We start from the raw sequence: 22,548 nt of genomic DNA, 5'->3' as shown, positions 1-22,548 counted from the left end.
GAGGGAGAGAAAAACCTACATAGTTACTATCTGCAGAAAAGAACTGAGTGATTATGTGTATCCAGCAATGTAATGAGACTATGAGGGGGAAGGACCAAGGAATAACTAATTCTATATCAAAGAATTATCCAAGGCTGGCTCCATACTCCAGGGGAGAGGAAAAATACATACATGCTGATGTGTATGTAATAATTATTGGAGGTGAATCAGCTTAGAAAGAGAAAAGGTTTATTATGACTCTGTTTTAGAAATTTCACTCCATGACCCATGGATGGTGATTCCTCATAGTTTCTACCTCATTAAAGGTTCCACCACTTCCCCATAGCTTCACAGAATAAGGAACAAGACTTTCATACATGTGCCATTGGAGAGCACCTATCCAAACCACATCTGTCTGTCGGTCTGTCTGCCTGTCTGTCTGTCTGTTTGTCTCTTATCTATCCTACCTACATATCTATCTGGAGATAGAACTAAAAACTTCTGCTTAGATATCGACTTTTGAAGGTAATATAAGCCAGATTTTAGAATGTATTAGGTAGTATAAAGCAATCAGATAATTTTTTTTAACAGTTTACTCAGTGTTACATTTTATGATGCTTAGGTCATCTATCACAGATCTGTAGGTCATGGAGCAGCTGATTAGGAGAATGAGCTTTGTTCTCAATCAAGTCTAGAGTTATCTGCCTTAGTAGTTAAGAGCAAACAGTTCTAGAGCAAGTTTAAAAGCCACCTGAGCTCTAACTTTCCTCACCTATGAAACAGACAATAATATGTATCCATTACTGAAATTTAAAGAGGCAACAAATGATAAATATCATCATGCTAGATTTAAGAAAATTTTCTTGACCATATTTTTAGAAAATGTAGAAAGTTTTAACTCAAAGTTTTAGCCAGAAATAGGTAAAATTTATGTATTTATTTTTCCTTAAACTATTTCTAGTGATAAGACGTTGGAGTAGTATACTTTTTTTTCACAGTAAAAAGTAAGTGTTTTTGTGCACACACAGATATGCACATATCCCCAAATCTTAAATAATAAAACTTGAATTTAGAGCGTACATTACTTAAGAGATCTGCTCTGTTAATGGCATGTGGTTTGTAGATTTGGTCCATGATGCTATTCGGTCTCTCTAGGCAACTAAAGCCAATCTTCTGTAGAAAATGCTTTCTGTTTCTAATGAGAAATATTAAAGGCAGATGCAATATATATTTGAACAAACATCTTTATGAATTCCTACACTGAACAAATGATGGAAGTAGAGAGTGGGAACAATATCTCAGCTATACATGGTTTGTCATTTGCTAACATTATTTAGTTTGGTAAAAATTGGAGTGTTCAAAAATACATTTCTTCATCAGTTGTTGAATAATGATGACATTTCTGATTTTTGGTTTTTTTTTTTGGTTGGTAGTGGGACTTGAACTCAGGGCTTGGGCACTGTCTGATCTCTTTTGATAAAGGCTAGCAATGTACCACTTTGATTTACAGCACCACATGCAGTTTTTGAGTGATTAATAGGAGATAAATCTCACAGGGACTTTTCTGTCCAGACTGGCTTTGAACTGTGATCCTTAGCTCTTAGCCTCCTGAGTAGCTAGGATTACAGGCATGGCAACATTTTTAATGTAATAGATCCATCTTAATATCTTGAACATTTCAACTTTTACAATTACTTGGTAAGAATACTTTATGAGCTATTTTGGAACTGATTTAAAAATGATGTTAACTATGTTCAAACGTCAAATTATTTTGACTTCGAGTTGTTTTCTGAATATAGAATATGATAAACTCTAGGTTAAAAACAAATTTAGATCACAATTTATTTTCTATTAACTGTATAAACATTTTGTTTTAAGTTATGGCAGTCGTAATTTGAATATTTCAACATTCAAAATAATTAAAGGGCTAGATGCTTTGTTACAAAAATTAACTTCATCCTGTCTTAGCCTGACTTATCCTGGTTTATCTTTTTATGCATGAGACAAGTTACACACTCAGTATAACATAAAATCAAAGGAGATCTTTTTTTTTTTTTTTGGCCATGGAGCTTGAACTCTGGGCCTGGGTGCTGTCCCTGAGCTCATCAACTCAAGCACTCTACCACTGGAGCCACAGCGCCACTTCCAGTTTTCTAGTGGTTAATTGGAGATAAGAGTTTCATAGACTTAACTTCCCATGCTGGCTTTGAACCACCAGCACCTGGCATCAAAGAAATCTTAAGAATTAAAGAAACTTTAGAGAAGATCAGATTATGTTGCAGAAAGTCAATTGGATTGTATCAGATGGCCTTGATAATTTTATAACTCCATACTTGAACTGCTGCCTTTCAAGGAATGCATTATCTGGGCAGGAAAGTCTGTGAGTATCTCCATTTAATCACCAGAAAACTGGAAGTGGTGCAGTGGCTCAAGTGGTAGAGTGCTTGCTTTGAGCGGAAGAGCTGAGGGACAGTGCCCAACTTTGTTTAATGTAATGTGACTACTTAAATCACCCTGATGCCTTACTTCAAAATGAAAATACTTTGCAAGAGATAAGCAGTCTAGTTTCAGATATGCAGACAGCTTTATTCTCCAGCATTTACTAGTAAGTATTATGTGAGCAATGGTCTATATTAGTAAGACAGAGCAATAAATTTAATAAATTCATAGTGGTTGTTATGGAATGCGTATTCTTTGATATAGACCCTAGAAAAATCCCTCTGTAATTTTTTGGGGGCCATTTTGGATCTCGAACATATGGCCTCTCGCTTCTTTGACTTGCTTGTTAAGATGGTGCTCTATCACTTGAGCCATGTCTCTAGCTCTGCATTTTATTGGTTATTTTGGAGCTTTTCGGACTTTTTGGCTAGAGTTGTCTTTGAACTGCAGTCCCCAAGATCTTTAGTCCTCTGAATAACTAGATTAACTGACATGAGCACAAGCACCTAGCTCTTTTGTAATTTATACATTTTCTTTAGGAGATTCAGGAAAATAATTTTTTATTTCTTTTTCTTTACATCTTTTGCTGGTACCACAGTTTGAATTCAGGGTCTCATGCTTATTCTGCTTGTTTGGTCAAGGCTGGTACTCAACCACTTGAGCCAAACTCCAGCCCATCTTTTTGACTTTTCTTCCTGGGCTTCCCTTGAACTGTAGTCTTCCAGATCCTAGGCATCTATGTACCTAGGTTTACAGGCAGGAACCATTGGCGTCCAGCACTGATTTCAATTTCAAATAGATGAAGCCTTTAACTTCTCTCATAACTTTCCTTCCTACTTAAAACATGTTTCAATAATATTGAAAGAGGAATGGTTCAATAACTAATAAAGATATTACAAACTGAAAGATGCAATTGTCCTTGTAATGTGATCTATTTTTAAATAAGTGCTTTCAGAACTGGTAGCAGACATATCTAGAAATTTTGTATTTTTCTTTGAGTTTTTCTCCCCTTTCACCTCTCCTCTTTTTAAAAAAATTTCAAGTGATCCAAAGCAATATCTATTAATGCCCATTTTTGTTAATTGGAGAAATTTTAGCTCTGCATTCGCTTGCAAAATTTTTCTATCCTATTTCCTTCAGAATCTTGCTATCTGAATTATGTCAAAGTATTTAAAGATCTTAGTGATTTGAATACCATTTCTCCAAGACGTTACAATAACCTGAAATGGTCCTCAATTCTTGAATACATTGCATTCATTGGGAAATAATTTTTAACAGTACTACAAGGCCCAGTGCCTCTTTTGAGAGATGCATGCACACTAGCAGTGAGAATTCTCTGGATCAACAGTTGGTTTAAGGCATCGAGCATCTGTATCTCACTGATGATGATAGAAACATAGGAGGCATTTCTTTTTCCGGTTGCAATCCTTCCTTCCTGTTCTAGTTGGTAGCAGAACTTATTATAAACTACTGCACAGCTCAGTTTTCAGCTTCCATCAGAAAAGAAACACTGCTTGAAGATCATCTGGAACTTGTCTGATGTTGATAATGTAGTGCAGAGATGTTCTAAAAATAAAGACAGGGTTGTGGCCATTTGGAACAGCTTGTTTCATCATTGTTTTTCACTTGTAGACTTTTGTTTTGTACAGTGGTTTATATTTCTGAGAAGCAGAAGTAGAGCCATTCTGTTTCAGTGCCTTGGGAATGCCTGAATACAGAGCCTGTGTTTCTCAGGATAAAATTGGCTCCCACAAGGACTCTGTGCTCCACCAATGTAATGTTTGATATGTACAAAACAGATGAGCTCCCGTAGGGATTAAGTCTGAGCATGAACTAGGAATGTCACTCTCAAATAAAGAACTGATTATTTATTGATAACATATTGAACTTCTAAATAGAATCCACACCAACATTATTAAATAGAAGATCTCATTTGCTATCTTGCTTTTGCCTAATGGAAAAAGCCAGCGTTGAGTGTATGCTGATGGGAAATTTTAGCCATCTATTCATACTAGACTGTCAGACTTCCAGGAAGCATCCAGCCCTTTCCCTAGATTTACTCTAATCCAGTAAGAATCCTTCAGTATACAGTCTTAAAACATACCATGTAGAAATTTCCTTAAAGTTTGGTAGCTTTACATGTAGAAGTTGATTTTCTCCTCCCTCTTCCTCTCTCATTCCCTCTCCCTCGTTCCCTCACCCTCTTTTTGTTTCCCTCTCTTCCTCTCTCCATCTCTCCTTCCTTTGATGAAATCTGCCTGGTTGCTGTCCTTGAACTTTTTTTCTTTACTCAAAGTTACTGCTCTACCACTTGAGCCACAGCTGAACTTCCAACACTTTTTGAAGTTCATTGGAAATTAGAATCACACAGACTTTCCTGCTCAGGCTGGCTTTGAACCATGATCTTCAGATCTGTCTCCTGAGTAGCTAGGATTACAGGGATGAGCTACCTGTGCCTGGCTCTCTGCCTTGTCTTGAAGTGAGGAGAAGACCTCAAGGACTTCAAGAATGACTACTGGTAATCCTTACTTCACTTCACTTGTTATAATTTGTTATTGTTTGGTCTCCTATTTTTCCTTTCTAGATACTAGATAAGTCATGTACTGAAATCCTGGAATTAAGACCCTCAAGTGTCTGTGTTGGGGGTAAGTGTTTAAAAATTTAAAATATCATGTAAGAGCTATGTTTTTTCTTAGCTAAAATATATATTATTTGAGACTCATGTTGCAAAGAGAATAGCAGAAATTAACTTTTCTGGCATCTTTTTTGTGTAAGAATTTTTTAAAGTAATTCCTTGAAATATTTCTATTTTAAATTCAAATTTTTAAGAGTGGAGTGCTACTTTAAATAGTGAGCATATTGTGTGACAGGCTTTTAGAATATTCTGTAGCTTTAGTTCATGTTTGAGACCTTTCTTATGGCAAATAAAATATGGAATCTTTTATCTGACTAGTTAGGTATCCATGGATTTTGAGCTCCATGCCTTGATGACCTGGCCAAATATGATATCTGCCAGCTCTCGGCACAAAAGGAAATGACTTATAGGCAGGCTGCAAGAGGAAGCAAATGGCTTCTTCAGAAAAACAACAACAACAACAATAACAACAAACCCCACACCCTCCCCCCCCAAAAAAACCTTAGGGCTTTGTACCTCCCATCTATCCTTGTGTAGAGAGTCTGATTCTTGCTGATTTATTTTTCTTTATTCTTCAGGTTTGATCTAGAGTTCATTTCAACCTGAAACAACTTAGAAACAGAAAAAATATTGAGTTTAATAGGGAGAAAAGGGGAAAATACATTGTCTATTTTGCTACCAAACCTTCCTCCCCAGTGGAGATAATCTTAAACTTTGATCTTCTATACTTCCTAATGAAGTACCATTGAGATGCGTAAGAGAAGTGGTCATCTTTTCTAAAGACAGAGATGTACAAATTCATAGAGAAAACAAAAAATGGAAGTAATATTACTATAATAACTACTTTTTCATTAAACTCTACTTTTTGCTCTTTCTATACTGGGTCATCGCCATATGTAATTACACCTAAGCTTCATAAAACACTATCTGGCAGTTTTCAAATCCCTGATTTGAAGCTGGCGAAACAGAGGCAGACAAAGTTTAGTGGCTGTTGATAGTGATTGTTCTGTTAGATCTGTATCTGTCAAATGTATAATGTCAGCATTATAATGTTTCAGCATCAAATGTTTAGTTGTACTTTATATGAATTTATAGACGTGAGCTTTCTTTCATATGACATTGGATGCTGAAAGCTTTGTAGCTTGTCCGTTATAGTTAGTGACTGTATGTGTGTTGGATTATGGTAGATGGGAAAAGTTTGAGAAGATAGAAGGTGTTAGAATGAAGGGAAATGCAGATGAAGCCTGAAGAATCCTGAGCAGACAAAACCAGTTAGGCCTCACTAGAGACCTATTCTGGATTTACACACATATGTAAAGCTTGACCTGTTTTGTGTAAATGTGTATAATAAAGAAAAAAAGTAGGACTTCAGCTCAACCAGTCAAAAGAAACCACATTTAGAAATCATGAAATCAGGGACTTTCTGACAGGGTAAACCAAATAAAGTCCTATGCTACTGTTACCAGTCAGATATTTCTTTGTGTTACTTCCATGTTTGTCTTACTGTTTCTGTCTTGGAGCTGCCCAATTTATGAACTGTGATTTGCTCAAGTTAACTAACATTTTATGTGCCATAGTTTGCCTTTGTAGTAAGAGTTAATCACTGTTAAAATAGTTGATATACACTGTGATAATCAAGTAGTAAACACGATTTTAACTTTTCTTGTAGCATGTCTTCCATTAACATTAGTGCCTCTATAGGAAGGAATAAGTACTTAAAATTTTTTTGTTACTGGCTATAGATTATTAGTAATATAAAATACATGACCTCTGATAATTTGTAAGTCTGTATGCAATAAAAAATAAAGCAAGGATTAGTAAGGCAAAGAAGCTAGTGGAGAAGAATTCTGTGTTGGGGAGACATATATTGACATACTAAGACAAAACATTCGTGTTTTTTGTTTTGTTTTATTTTTTTTTTTGTCAGTCACAGGTTTGAACTCAGGGCTTGGGTGATGTCCTTGAACTCTTGAGCTCAAGCCTTCTGAGTAGCTAAGATTACAGGTGTGAGCCACCAGAGCCCAGCAACATTTATGTTTTTAGGCATGCAGTAATGGTTCTACATAGTACATATGTTTTGTTTGTATATCCAAAACTCAATAACCAAGAGTGGGAAAAGTAAAAACAGAGAGACTTCTTTCTTGATCATTTTAAGGATAGAAATTGGGAGATTTTGTATGTCTGTGAAAATTTGTTAAGATTTTAATTATAATCCCTTGGTCACTATTAGAAAATATTCATTGAGAGAATAAAATAATGCGTTTTCAGGTTGTAGTTAAACGTGATCTTCATTGCATTTATCTAAAGTGGTGAAGAAAGCAAGCCCAGTTGGAAATGGAGAACTGTTTCTTCATTGTCACTAACTGACTGAATAGAATGCAGAAATTCGCTTTTTTTTAGTGGATATTTACCTTTTTTTTTGCCAAGGTGATGTACAGAGGGGTTACAGTTACATACATAATGTAGCGAGTACATATCTTGTCAAACTTGTTACCTCCTCCCTCATTTTCCTCCCACTTTCCCTCCTCCCAGCCCCTCTCCAAGTTGTACAGTCCAACATAGTGTCTTTGGAGTATTGATGTTGCATTGGTTTCCTGTTGTCCTTTGTCTTAGCATTTTGCTGTTCCTATTCCCTTCCCTAATTCAGATAAATGTATATACAATACCCAGGGTACCAAATCAAATACAGTGACAACAGGGGATAAGTCATAGGAAAAGGAAAACACACACACACACACACACACACACACACACACACACACAGAGGAAAGAAAGAAGAATTCACATAGTACATTAAAAACAACAACAAAGAAAAGCTTCACTTTTTGCCTTGATAACTTTTGTTTCAAGTAAAATCTTAACTTGAAGAATTTGTTTTTCATTAAGCAATGATGAAAATGTATGTTTTCCTTTTCACTTTTAGAGGAATTTCAAGTTGTCCTGAGCGGAAGAGCAGTCACGTTGGGCAGTCGGGATGACAGTGTTCGCTGCACCTACACCGTAAATGCCACACATATAAAGAGTAGGTCGCCAGTAATCCCGATGGCACACTAACATCTGTACAGTGTGTGAACATCAAGTGCTTGCCTCTTTTTTCCAACAAAGATCAGCTATGTTATAGTTTTTAATCAGCTAAGAAAGAACAATTAGCAACAATTAGCAATTATGGCAATGTTCATAATTTAAAAAGTGCTTAACCCTTTCTGAAGTAGCCTCATTATTCAGTGTGTGTGTGTGTGTGTGTGTGTGTGTGTGTGTGTGTGTGTGTGCGTGAGTGCATGCGTGCGTGCGTGCGCGTACGCATGCGTTTTAAGCTGGGCTTAAAACTCAGGGCCTGTGCTCTGCCACTTAGCTTAAGGCTAGTGGTCTACCAATTGAGCCAAAGTTACACTTCTCAGGTTTTTCCTGGTTAATTAAAGAGTCTCAAGGATTTTGCTGTCCAGTCTGGGTTTGAACTGAAATTCTCAGCAACGAGCCTCCTGAATAGCTAGGATTACAGGCCTGAGCCACTGGCGCGTGACGTTGCTTCTCTTGTTTTAAAGTGGTTATCTTGTTTTTTTGGGGGGGGGGTCTGGTCATGGGGCCTTAACTCTGGGCCTGGGCGCTGTCCCTCAGCTCTTCAGCTCAAAGCTAGCACTCTACCACTTGAGCCACAGCGCCACTTCCGGCTTTTTTCTTTTTGCTTATGTGGTGTGGAGGAATTGAACCCAGGGCCTCTGGCATGCAAGGCATGCGCTCTACCACTGAGCCACCTTCCCAGCCCCTAAAGTAGTTATCTTGGACTCAGACTCCTTCTATAGTATCTTAAGTTTTGCCATTGTTTTCTTAAATCTAATTTTCTAATAATTTGTTAGTTTCTTGAAAACAGAGGATTTTATATTGTATCTTTTGTATTTCCATTACTCACTCACAATAGTGTTTATTAATAATTGTCATACTATCAATATTATTATCATATTGTCATATTATCACTATTATTAGAGTTTGGAACACTATTAAAATGTTTTTTTCCTTCTGAGTGTCAGTGGCTTATACTTAAAATTTTAGCCATTCAGGAGGCTTAGATCTGAGATCTGCAGCTTGAAGCCTGGACAGAGAAGTTGGCCAAAACTTGGGCTGACAATGTGGCTAAAATAGAGCTCCAACTACCAACTAAACAGTCAAGCTGACCAAGCTTGGGGTCTTTTCCTTATAGATGATTATTTTCCATTCTAAAAATTTGTCTTGTAAAACAAGCCATATATTTCCAGGCATTGATAGCTCATGTCTATAATACTAGCTATTCAAGAAGTTTTTCGAATAGTTACTCATGAAGGTAGTTATTAATGAAGGCTGAGGATCCAGGTTCGAAGCTAGATGGGGCAGGAAATTCCATCTCTAATTAACCACCAAGAAGTCAGAAGTGGGTCAAGTGGTAGAGCACTAGCCTGGAATGAAAAAGCTTAGGGATAGCACCCAGAACCTGAGCTTGAGACCCAGGACCAGCACATAAAACAAACAATCCCCCCAAAGTGTAATTCTCTAAATGCTGGTATAGTTGTTTTATGAGAGACTCATCCATAAATTTGCTGTTTCTCTGATAACATTTAACACACTAATTAGCACAGTGCCCAGGCCCAGAGTTCAAGCCCCATGACCGACCAAAAAAAAAAAAAAAAAGATCAACAGGAAAATTTAAGCACTGAGCTTAGTAAAATGTATTTGTGTATTTGTAGATAGGGCTATTTAGTTAGAATTATGAAATAATTGTATGTTTATTTTCCTTTTTCATTTTAAATTATTCTTTAAAGGGATTTTATTCTTCAAGGTTTGAGATATTTGAAATATTCAGAACAAAGGGTGATATTTTTATAGTACTTACAACTATATGCTAACTTTTCTAGCAATTCTGAATTTATGATTTACCAATAACTATGTGTCAATGAAGCATATAATCTCTTTCCATTTTCACCTCTTCATTAGTCTAAAATATTAATCTATATAATAATCAACACTTGAACTGATTACATATTATTAACAGGACTCTGTTACCTACATAAACTTGGCTAATTCAGTGATATTTTATTTTTTAGATGTAAAACCAGTAAGTGTACAATCTGATTCTATGCTGTGTCCTGCACCTGTACTGAATAAAGCTGGAGAGTAAGTACTTCATTAAAAACATTTAGCAACAAATTATTAAACAATAAAAAATATAAATTAGTAGCCTTATTATATCTACAGTTTAGAATGTGCATTATAGTTTGAAATTTATACATCATCTATCTTAGATAGCTGAAAATGGTAGTTTTTAATCTTATTTCCAAATACTGATTAAAAAGTTCATAAATATTTGCCTAGATGAGTTTAAGAACTATTATTAGAGGCTACACATCATCAGAGCCATGATCATAATTTTGAATTCTTGGGCACTAAAATTATGTACACATGTGCACACATATATGCACATACTTCATCCAGAGTTCTGAAGTATGATTTTGAGTGTTTATAACATTTAGTAACTATTAAATACAATTTTGAATATAGCTCATTATGATATTCTTCAGATTAGACAATATTTGAACATTTTTATTAATAGGTGTTTTATCTTACATTTATGTTAAGGTCTATTTTAGCATATTTGGTGTATTAATAAAACTTTATGATAGCTGATTAAAATAAGAGACCTTTAGTTTGGATGTAGGGCTTTAAATTGAGCTAGCTATACAAAATCATTTTAATAGTATTTCCATTTGTGATTTTTTTCCTACTCTTTCTATTATGAAGCAAATTATTGAAAATAGTTGAAATATTCTTTAATCATTCCAATAGTGGTGGAGGCAATTGTTTCGAGTAATGAATAGAATATTACTTGTGGGAGAACTTCACAGTGATCTTTTCACAGAACAGAGAAATAACTCAAAGTCTGGATTAGAGTTCAGAAGATTAAGATTATATTTTCCTCTATGGATCAAAGGAGAACTATTTTAGCTTTTTAAGTTGACTTGAACACTTTGCTTTTGTAGATATGTTTTGAATAACAAGGTATTTTTTGAATAACACTTCTAGTTAGACAAACAAATTGGGTAGTATTAGCCTTCTATTCCAATAAATCCAAAGATCTGCATTATATAAATTACAAATGTTGTTATTCATTTTCAGTGTTATATAATAATAATAATAATAATAATAATCTTGTGACAATGATAACATGTCTATGGCTAAATTAGATTGGTACTGGACTTTTGAGGCAGGTTACCTATGCAGGGGACAAAAGTGGATTCAATGGCTTCCTTGAATTAGCCATGACAAATCTATTGGCATTTAGTTTCCTTTTATTGAATTTGTAATGTTATGTTGAGAGTTCTTATCCCTCTCACTCTGTGAGCTTCCTCCTAACATGCTTTTTCTATTTTAATCATTGGCAACTACATTCTTTTTATCATTCAGATTCATTGATTTCTTGATTCCTTGATTCATTGATTCCTCTCTATTGGGTACAAACTCCATCAATCTACCCTTTCAGCTTTAATCTCAAAGTATATCTAGAATTCATTCTCAGCTTACTACTGCACTACCACCACTTTCCTATCTTAGACCAAGTTACTATCATCTCTTATTGTGATAATTAGTTTTTTGGCTTGCCTTTGTTCTTATTCCAGCAGAGATGAGCTTGTTAACATAGATAGGTTCGGTTCATGTTATGCTCCACTTAAAGTTATAATAAGTTCCTCATCCACTTAGAGTAAAATGCTGATATTTGCAGTGTTCTATAAAATACAAGTGTCAAGGACTTCCTCCCTTTCAGATCTTACCTCCTGTTACACCTTCTCTGAAAGATCTTTCTGGTATCCTTATTTGATCAAAAAATCTTCTCTTTCCCTTGACCCTGCTCCCTTTAGATGTCTTCATTTTTCTCCCAAATCATTTATTTAGTTTTGTTATCGTATGGCTTCTTTTGGTTAGGATAAATTTCATGTTATGTTCCCCTTAGTATGTACCTGACAAGCAGATTCACTAGGCATTTGTTGGATGAAAAACCGAATGAATTCTCCTCAAATATATCAGTTTAGCATTGTAAAGAACTGAAGAAGGGTTGATTGATTGTCATGAGGGGCCTATAACAGCCATGAGAAAAATAGTTAGCAACTTATTTTGGGGTTGGGGGACATAACAGGTGGACCCATTGCAACAATGAGATGTACAAGTCATTATGTTGAAAAACGAACTTTACAACTTTGGCCGGAGTGGGGGGGGGGTGAGATGGGGGGGTAGGGGCGCGTGGGTGGAGGGGGAGGATGGGAAGGGATGGGACAGGGAAACAAAGGAGGAGGCAATAATGCTTGATAAGAAATGTACTCATTATCTTGCCCATGTAATTGTAACCCCTCTATACAGTATTTTCACAATAAAAAAAAAGAACAGAGAATGACATGACTTTTTATTTATATGATGTTAAAGAAAGCAGCATACATTTTTCTCTAAAGTAAGAATGCAATATGAATATAGAGTGCAAAATGCAATTATAGAATGCAATATGTCTACCCTGTCCCAGACATTGAATTTGTTTTCTCTTTGAATATAGCCCTGCTTTTCAATAGAGTACTATAAGGGCCACTTAAATTCGTTAATGATTTGTTGATAGATTAAATACTTGAGAGATAATTATTTTTGGAGGAAAAGCTACTAGGGCTTGAACTCAGGGCCTCATGCATGCTCAGTTAATACTCTACTACTTAAGTGTGCCTCCAGCCAAAAGATAAGATAACTACAATTAATTCTGGCTATGAGGAATCACTGCTTTAGAATGTTTGGGTTGGAGAGGTATCTAAAAGAATTATTTTGTCTTACTTTGCTTTTCAAATTGTATCATGCACGGGCTACCACTGAGACAAAGCTTTAGAATTTATGTATTAACATATTTGGTATTTGGGGACATCATTATTTTTTTCTACTTAGAATGTTGCAGGTAATTTGGCCTTTTTCTTTGCCTTGAATTTTCTTCAGATACATTTGTAGGTGATGAGCGCTTATGAGATTGGATGAAAACCAACACAACTGAAACAGTTTAGCCTTGTAAGGTGACTGATGCTTAATATGTTTGCCTAATTAGCTTTTGGCTAAGGATTCAAACCCATTAAATAGCTAGTTAGTCTATGTTTCAAATAAACACATCTGGCCTAGCAATGAATAGAGGTCTTTCCTGTGTGAGGGTGACAGATGTGGTGATGGGCCCCCCTGTTCTCTCACTTAAATAATTAACAACACACTGGTGAAGTAGCCCTACGCGGGCAGCCTCAAAGCCAGATGCATGGTCTCAGAGCTGGGTCCATGGACATGTGCCTCTTTTCATTTGCCTGCTCTAGCAAGTCTTCTCTTGTCTTTGTGTTATACCCAAATTTGCACTTTTAATAAAAAGGTTATTTTTTGGGAAAAAAAAACATTGAGCTTGTGGATTTCTATTTAAAAGAGAGTTAACATGAAGATAATAACACAGGGGACACAGGGAACTAAGAATGTCTCAGTGCCATAAGATATTGTTCAGCATTCAGAAATGGATATTATGGAATAAACAAAAATTAAAAAGATCCCAAGCAGATCTTATTCAGAAATATGATTGTCCAGCACTACTAAGAGACTACTTTGAGGAACTCGTTTTGAGAAAGATCTGTTTATTATATATATGCTTATTTGATGTGGATTTTTAGGCATTTAAACAGAAAGAAGGTATACAGGGTAGCGGTGAGGCTGTTTTTTATCTGTCTTTTACTGGCTCATTTTACTTTGAAAACACCAGATGATGAAGCAAACTGCATAACCAACCATAAGCTGTACATTATTTAGGAGTGGATTTCTTGCTGTAGTTCGTTGGTACCAAAATGCCTTTTTCAAGTTTGAAGAAAAATTACCTTCCATTTGTCCCCATCTGAAAGTAATAGCGTCATAATTTAATGTTCAGGTATCTCACAAACTTATAGCATGTGTTTATTCTCTGACCCTTATTTTGTAAGACATCAACAATAGCACAGCTGCTCTGCAATAGTTGAGATCTCAAACCTGTAATTTGGCAAGAAGAACAGAACAAATTGGGTAAATATACACAAACACATTGTGAAGAAAGAGAAACAGAACAGAACGAACCGGAGTCTTATCCTACAGCTTGTTTGATAGAGATGATTTAAGGTGGCATATGGTATAGTTAAATGTGCTTTCAAAAACATTGGCCAGAATCTTCTGGCAAATATGAAGTAAATATCTAAATCAGATGAAAATGATAGTATTAGTCCTCTTAAAAGGCAGTGTGGGAAGATACTTAACGGAGTGTTTTGAGTAAGAGGTGGTGGGTATCAATGTATGATTTAACTACCTGATACCAAAGAATCACTGAGCTGAACAGTGTGTTTAGGGGTGAGAGAAATCAAATGTTTTTATTTCCCGCATCCTGGTTATTTTTTTTTCAATATTAAGCCAGGCTTGTTTTTTCTGGAATCAAATTGATTAATTTCACTTGTTTGCTTGGTTGACTAAATTCTTTTATTACAGCTTCTCTTGTTTACAGAAACATACCTATATGTATACATAGCTACACATCCCCTAATTCCTTTGTATTAGTAGCAAGTGATAAAACCGTAACTTCATCTTTCTCAAACCCATCATGTCTCTTTAGTAAGGAATGAAACTTTATTTTTTTTCAGTCATGGATACAAGAACATTGGTTATTCCATCCCTTGGAATGTAGTAGAATCTTGATGGTTCTAATGAGTAAAGCTCAGGGTCCTTTCTGTGTTTCTCTCCTAAGATGGAATGTTTATCTTTTCTTTCTCATAATTTGTGGCTTTCTGATTAGACTTATCAGTGTGATAAATTCACCTAATCTATATTGTAACTCTACCCTAAGTAGTATACACAGTTCCAGATAGTTTTTTAAAAGGGGAAATGATAATAATTCTGTTGAGTACACAGTCATTTTGTTGAATTGCCAACAAAATTTTGTCATGCATGAAAATGTCAAATGAAATACATTTTACGATATTGCAGAAAGGCACAATTCAGGTAGGACCCATTTACTCTGCCAAAAACACTAAAAAATATGTCATGTAAATGATTTGACTGTTGTGTGTGTGTGCACGCACAAACATACATGCTCCAGTCTTGGGGCTTGAACTCAGGGCCTGAGCTCTGTTCCTGACTTTCATTGTGTTCAAGACTAGCATTCATTCTGCCACTTGAACCACAGCTCCATTTCTGGCTTTTTTGGTAGTTTTAGTGGAGAAAGTCTCAGACTTTACTGCTCTGTCTGGCTTCTGACTGAGATCCTCAGATCTCAGCTTCCTGAGAAGCTAGGATTATAGGTGTGAGTCGTTAGTATCCATCTTTGACTTATTCTTTATTCCTTTGAAGAAAGGAGAAAAAGTGTAAGGTAAAGGGAAGCATATTTCAACTCATTTAAGAGCTTTCTAAAAGTTAGAATTGTATAATGAGCTCTATGGTAAATGTAAAGTGTTCATAGAGCATTGCTTATATGATACCGAAGAGGATATTTTTTTAAAAGCATGAGCTTACATACTTAGTTTTAAATTTTCTTTCAGCAGCATTTTTATTATTACTAAAATTTTGACATTTTTAAATGAATGCCATTAAAAATGGAGTGATTGTTTTCCAACACATTTATACTATTTTATTAAAATTCACCAATCAAAATGAGATTTTCAATGTAATATGAAAAAATTCCTAACACAACTTTAGATGTGACATTTAATATCTCTCTGAATTAAGATATTTTTTCTTTTGAAATCTAATAATCTTAATGGCTGTAATATTTATTATATATAGTGTTCTAGTTATGCACATTATTTAAAAATTGCTTAATTCAAGAATCTTTTAACCACATTAAAGAAAATATCCTTAGACAAAATATTAAATCACAAATCTACACAAATCTACACACAACTAGAAGTGAAAAATTTCAACTGTTCACAAATATGAAGCTTCCTTGCTCAACTTACATCTTTGCTGTTCATCAAGCTAACTTAAAAAAGCTCTTCAGAATATAGTAGCACTTGGTTTCAAAATATCTTAAGTCACCATAATTTTAATAACTTTTTGAGTAGTTGCCAGTTTAATTTTCAGTATGTGCAAATTGGACATAAATTATTTATTACTTCAAGCAAATGTCTTTCACAATTTTATTAAATGTTTTCATCCTTTTTAGTGTATCATAAAATGAAGATCTACTGGATATACATAAAGCCAGTAGCAAATATACTTTGCAAATAAGTGACTGGTGGAAAATCTCAACCATGTATGAAATCTCAGATCAGAAAGGCTCTGACATATTTCACAGAGGCCTTCTCCTACTTTGGAACCATCATAAATCATTAGGTATTAAGTAAAAATATTGTGGTTACTAGGACTTACTGATTTTTTTATTCAGTTGAATGACTACCCTGCTATTTAATTTTTCTTTTTTTAATAAGTTTTTTATTGTGAAAATACTGTACAGAGGGGTTACAGTTACATGAGCAAGGTAATGAGTACATTTCTTATCAAGCATTGTTGCCTCCTCCTTTGTTTTTCCCCTACCATCCCCTCTCTCCCACCTCCACAACTTACCTCCTCCCCCCCCCCCCCCCAAGTTGTAAAGTTCGTTTTTCAACATAGTGTCTGGTACATCTTATTGTTACAATGGGTCAACCTGTATCCCTGTTTAAACACTTTGTTTTTTCCCTTAATTTTTCTTGTAGATGAATTTGTTATTTATTTTTGTATGTAGTTTATCATTATTAAGTACCAGTTTACATGAAAAGCACTTAGAAATTATTCCTAGGTTGGAGCAATAGTAGCTTAAGATTGTTTATAACAAATGTTAAATGATGTAGAACCAATATGTAGAAAAAGAAAAACTTAATGTCCCTTTATCTCCCTGAATCATCTGTATTTTGGTCCAATCTGTCTGTCTCAAAAAAAAACAAAAAACTTCTCTATGTTTCATGAGTTCTTTTCCTGGCTACTTTTTCTCAGAAGTTGTCCCAGGTGCCTTTTCTTCTTAGACTCTTTTAGCTGTCAGTTTCATCATGGTTGGTGTCTTGACCCATAAATTCCTCTTCTCAAAGGCTTCTTTTTCTTGCTGATGAGCTGCAAATCTCCAGATCTTCTCTTTATCAGTAAGTCCACTATGCAGTTATCTATTATACAAACGTTTCCTTAGGAAATTGGATTTCCCAATAGGCATGCTAAACTTATAAAAAGAAGTCATGACTCTTTGCCCAAATTTGCTCCTTTTCATGTTTCCTTTACAAAAATAGTCAGTTACTTGTAAGACAAAAGCCTTTAAGTCATCTTTATCCCTTTGTCTTCACCTTCTATTTTCAGATACCCATGTCCTCTTCATTCTTCCCCTTAATTAGTCTCTGTTTTCATTTCCCCATGCCCTCATCGCTCTGATTCTATTCTACTTAAGTTCTTACTCAAAATAGACTGAGACTTTCTTTTCTTTTCCTCTCCCTCTCTCCTCTCTTTCTCCCTTTCTCTTTTTCTGTCTCTCTCTTCTTCCTCTGTCTCTCTGTTTCTCTGTCTGTTTCTCTCTATGTCTGTCTGTCTGTCTGTCTGTCTCTCTCTCTCTCTCTGTCTCTTCTGGGCTTGAGCTCAGGGTCTGGGCACTGTCCCTGAGCTTATTTGCTCAAGCCTGGCACTCTACCATTTAAATCATCCGAAGCTCCACTTCCAGCTTTTTTGAAAGTTCACTGGAGATGAGAGTCTCACCCACTTATCTGCCCTGATTACCTTCAAGCCTCCATCCTCTGATCTTAGCCTCTTTAGTAGCTAGGCAATGTGAGCCACCATTGACCAGTAGACAAGAGACTTTCTTAGCTGATCTTTGTACTCTAAAACTGTATTATTCTGAATCATGCCTTATATGTACAAGTATCAACAAGAATGGTATTTGTGAAATCTAATTTGTGCCATATTTCTGTTGTAGTTTAAAGCTCTTATAATTTTGGTCACTTTTCTTTCCCTTATTCTTACACTTACAATCCTGGTATTGCAAATGACATGAAGTTACTTGATTGTCCTATGCTGCTCTCTTGCTTAAGCAAGCAAGATGCTCAGTGTGCATGGGCACTTTTAAAATTGCATTTCCTGATTCCTGACCATTCTTTCTAGGTGACTATGGTAAGCCTATTTTGATAAGCTCTCCTCTCACAAGGTCCTCTAATACCACTGTGACTATGTATTTTATTTAACTACTCCTTTTGTAATTGTCTATTTGTTTTCCCTTTAATTACACTTAATTTCTTTTGCTATTGCAGCTCTGCTACTAAGCACAGCATATTTTGAGCAATTTTTATAAGTTATTATTGCTATTGTAGGCAATTAAAATATATTTGCTCATTTAACTAGTAAAAGCATGAATGATTCTATGAATTTATTGGCAAACATTCACAAACCAAGTTGAAGTATGGTTTTAGGCATGAGATTTAGGCATGCAGCTCAAAAGAGCAATAATGTTGAGTTTAACCAAGATGTTCTGTAATAGGAGGGAAGGAAGCTGGAAGTGGCTCTGTGGCTCAAGTGGTAGAGCACTAGCCATGAGCTGAAGAGCTGAGGGACAGCGCCCAGGCCCAGAGTTCAGGCCCCATGACTGACCAAAAAAAAAAAAAAAAAGGAAGGAAGTAACATATTTTATTAAGCTCTTCCTTCAGAATAACTGAAATAATTACAATTCTCTTCATTTTTCAGCTTGAGAAATGAAAAATTAACAGTAGGGTGATACAGTTTCATAACTATGAATAGATGACTATATTTTAAAAAACAGGAAGATTAACTTAAATAAATATGCATGCGAATTAAATTAATATGCATGAGAAAAAATTAATGAGATCCTATAGTAACTATGTGGGGAGTAAGCTAGAAAATTGTAGAACTGAAAGTCTGTGCTGAAGCAAATTCTCTTGACTGTGTACAGTCAGAAAAAAAAATCTGGTTTTTAAGCTTGTTTCTTTATTTGGAAGGTGGAAATAATGCTAGGGTGGCACTCACTGGACTACTGTGAGAATGAAATGGGAAAGATGAGTTGATGTGTCTGATCATAGTAAAAAAATGAATAAAATTTGTAATTATTATTATTGTTGCTGTTTTTGATATTGCCTCTACTATAGATAGGAAGGAAAATGTCCTATTCTTTCCATGAAGTTCATATATCAGAACAATCAAGTAAATTTCCATAGTTGTGGAAATTTAATACTTAATACCAAGTCTGTTTTACTTAATACCAGTCATATTTTCATAGACTGAGTGAACTTAGATTTAAAAATACTTCTCATGTTCTAATTCTGTTTGGTAAACACTGAAAGTTGTCAATGTTTCTCTGAGCAGAGAACTGGTTCATTTCTAAATTCCCTGTGCATGTGCATAAGGGGTTACTGGGGCTTGAATTCTGGGATTCAAACTCTTGCTTGGCTTTTTGCTCAAAGTTGAAGCTTTGCCACTTGAGCTACACATCTACTTCTGGCTTGTTGCTAGCTAATTGAAGATATGAGTCTCTTGGACTTGTCTTCCTGGGCTAGCATTGAACCTTGATCCTCAGATCTTAGCTTTTAAATGGCTAGGATTAAAAGCATGACTCTGCAACACCCGGCTTATTTTCTGGTGAAATCTAACTGCCAAATTGGGAAGAGGAGGAGGTAAGATTACCTCCAACAAGCATGCATTATTCTGAATCAAAATAATCTTTCCTCCAAATAACACATGACCTATCTTGTCAAATGATTTCTATCTAGTAAACACTTTAGAGAACTTTGGAACAAAGAAAACTTATCTTTGGATTCAGTTATGCTTTGTCATCAAAACAAAACAAATCAAAACAAGGCACTCAGTTATGCTGAATGAGCAGTTATGTTTAAATTTCCTTTCTTAAATAGGCCACTTGGCATTTTGTTTTGGAATAGAGCAAAAATTCAGTTAATTGGATATAAACACTCAAAATTCTCTTTCTTTTCTAAATTTGGCTAAACCTTTTTCTCTCTCTTTTTTCTTTTATGGTGCTGATACTGGGCTTGAACTCAGGACCTGGGTGATGTCTCTGACCTTTTTTTGCTCAAGGCTAGCACTTTACCACTTGAACCACAGGTCCACTTCTGGCTTTACTGGTGTTTAATTAAAGATAGGAGGTTCACTGACTTTCTTGCCTGGGCTGGCTTCGAACTGCAGTCTTCAGATGTCCTGAGTAGCTGGGATTACAGGCATGAATCACTAGGGCCAATCAAGCTAAACCTTTCTTTCTTTCTTTCTTTCTTTCTTTCTTTCTTTCTTTCTTTCTTTCTTTCTTTCTTCCTTTCTTTCTTTCGTTCTTTCTTTCTTTCTTTCTTTTCTTTCTTTCCTTAATTCCTTCTTTCTTTCTTGTTGTGGGGCTTGAACTCTGGGCCTGGGCGCTCTCCCCCAGCTCTTCAGCTCCAGGCTAGCACTCTACCACTTGAGCCACAGCACCCACTTCTGATTTTCTGGTGATTTATTGGAGATAAGAGTCTCATGGACTTTCCTGCCTGGCTGGCTTTGAACCGCGATCCTCAGCCTCTTGAGTAGCTAGGATTAGTAGTGTGAGCCACTGGCACCCAGTTTAAACCATTTTTTAATTAATTTTTTGAAATATATTCATTATATTTTAAATAGGAGTATTTCTGAACTTTGAGTGAGAACGTAACTTGAACTTCATGAGTATCTGTCCCTATGTCTATTGTTGTATGAATACAGCTATTATATTAAGGGTGAAAGTACCTTAAAAGTTTTCATCCCAGCATTTCCTCAGTAGCATGAGAGAAAGAGTTAAAAATTAGGTAAAATTTGAACTTGCACTACCTTCTGTGAGATAGTAATTCTAGATCTCATATGCGATCCATCTGTAAGATTTTGAAACTGATATTTACTTCAAAGGCTTTTAATAAAGATTAATCAACGTGGTGCCCATAAAATGCCTATATCATCTGGCTCCTAGAAAACACTCGTTTTCCTTTCACTTCTCTGATAGTCACTGAAATTTCTGATAGTTATTGAAACTTGATATTGCATCTGATTAGTCTTTTCTATAATGAGTAGTATTTGACAATAGAAGAAAAATTTTCATGTTTCTATTACAAAGACTATAATAACACAATTCTACAAATTCAAACTAGTTAAGGCAGTTACTGGCTTTCAGTTCCTGTTATTTAGTATTTTTATGAGAATTTGTCTTTGAAGTATTAAAAAAACCTAATAGTGTATAGACTAACAAAATCTCATTGGCTTTAGTAAATAGATAGCTTTGATTAAATGATCATATACTTTATAAAATGGTTTGGAACAGTGGTATTTCTTTATTTTACATTTATTTGCATTTATTTTATGCTAAATTTATTCCCGTGCCATAAGTGTTTGTTTCTTCAGCTTCTTCTGGGATACCTTTTTCTTCTGTGCAACCTCCTCCTCTGGTTTAGGAACAATCTGCTCCTTCTCAGTAAGGATCATCTTAGTGTGGCAGGGGGAGCTCATGGATGGGTTAATCCTACCATGGGCTCTGTAAGTTCAGCAACACATCTTAGGTGCTTTGTTCACCTGGATGTGTTCAATGACCAGGGAGTTTGCATCTAAACCCTTCAGTTCTGCATTACCCTCTGCATTCTTAAGCATGTGCAGCAGAAATTCAGCACTCTTTTTGGGCCACTGACCCTGTGTCTGGCCCTACTGTTTGGCCTGGGCACACCTGCCAACTCCACCATTGTAATGCCAGAATGGCACACATTGCTTCTTTAATGTGACATCTTTCAGATACTTGGTCGCTTTTCAGATATGCACACCCTTGATGGCCTGGTCTCTGTCTCTGGTGTTCTTAAAGTGAATATGAAGATTTGAACCTCGTGACTTGCATGATTTTGTGGGTTTTTCTGGTTCTGGAGAGTAGCGAACCATTTTCACAGGTCACCTCAGGCTGCTTACAGGAAGAGCACAGTGGCATCTCTTTAACATACCTTAACATCTTCTTGTTATTTGTCTTATTATAGGTATTATTTATTTAAGATATAGATTCTGAACTGATTTTAAGTAATAAATTAACAGAACCTGAATTTAAAAATTGTACTTATTGGTTGAAGCTGTATTTTCAAATGAGAGATATTTTTCAACACTTAATACTTTTTAGCCAGGAACAAAAAGTTGTTCCTTTTTTTATTCTTGTGTGGATATTTTAATATCTGAGATCATAAACTTAGGTTTCTCTTTAGAGTCTATAATGTTTTTGTCTTTAATATCCTCAAACCGTTGTACAACAAATCCATTCATCGTTTCTCCTGTTTTTCTTCATTTTTCCCCTTTTCATTTGTATTTTCTCTGTATTTCTTTACTTGATGGCATATTACTTCAAATTTTGTGTTCTGAAACAGTTGCTCTTTGATGATAGTAATATCTAGAGATAGGGAAAAATAAGGTAAGTTGGATTGAAGGATTTTCCCCTGAATTAGGTTTTTGTGAATCTGAAAGGGATTTTA

General features: G+C 35.4%; 1 protein-coding gene and 1 pseudogene across 1 annotated transcript in view; one reads left to right on the top strand and one right to left on the bottom strand.

Annotated features, from left to right (window-relative positions):
• The window catches only part of Antxr2 (ANTXR cell adhesion molecule 2), a 124,722-nt gene that overhangs the window by 27,716 nt on the left and 74,458 nt on the right, over positions 1–22,548 (top strand). The window contains exons 8-10 of the mRNA XM_042678079.1: positions 5,003–5,063; positions 7,977–8,075; positions 10,126–10,195. Of these exons, the coding sequence (XP_042534013.1) occupies positions 5,003–5,063; positions 7,977–8,075; positions 10,126–10,195 (230 nt within the window). The remainder of the gene's footprint in view (positions 1–5,002; positions 5,064–7,976; positions 8,076–10,125; positions 10,196–22,548) is intronic.
• On the bottom strand, positions 21,390–22,160 carry LOC122106655 (annotated as a pseudogene).

Source organism: Dipodomys spectabilis, unplaced genomic scaffold, assembly GCF_019054845.1.
Source record: "Dipodomys spectabilis isolate Male_0828 unplaced genomic scaffold, ASM1905484v1 ptg000043l, whole genome shotgun sequence".
NCBI classification, from domain to species: domain Eukaryota; kingdom Metazoa; phylum Chordata; class Mammalia; order Rodentia; family Heteromyidae; genus Dipodomys; species Dipodomys spectabilis.
This window is presented reverse-complemented; position numbering and strand designations above follow the sequence as displayed.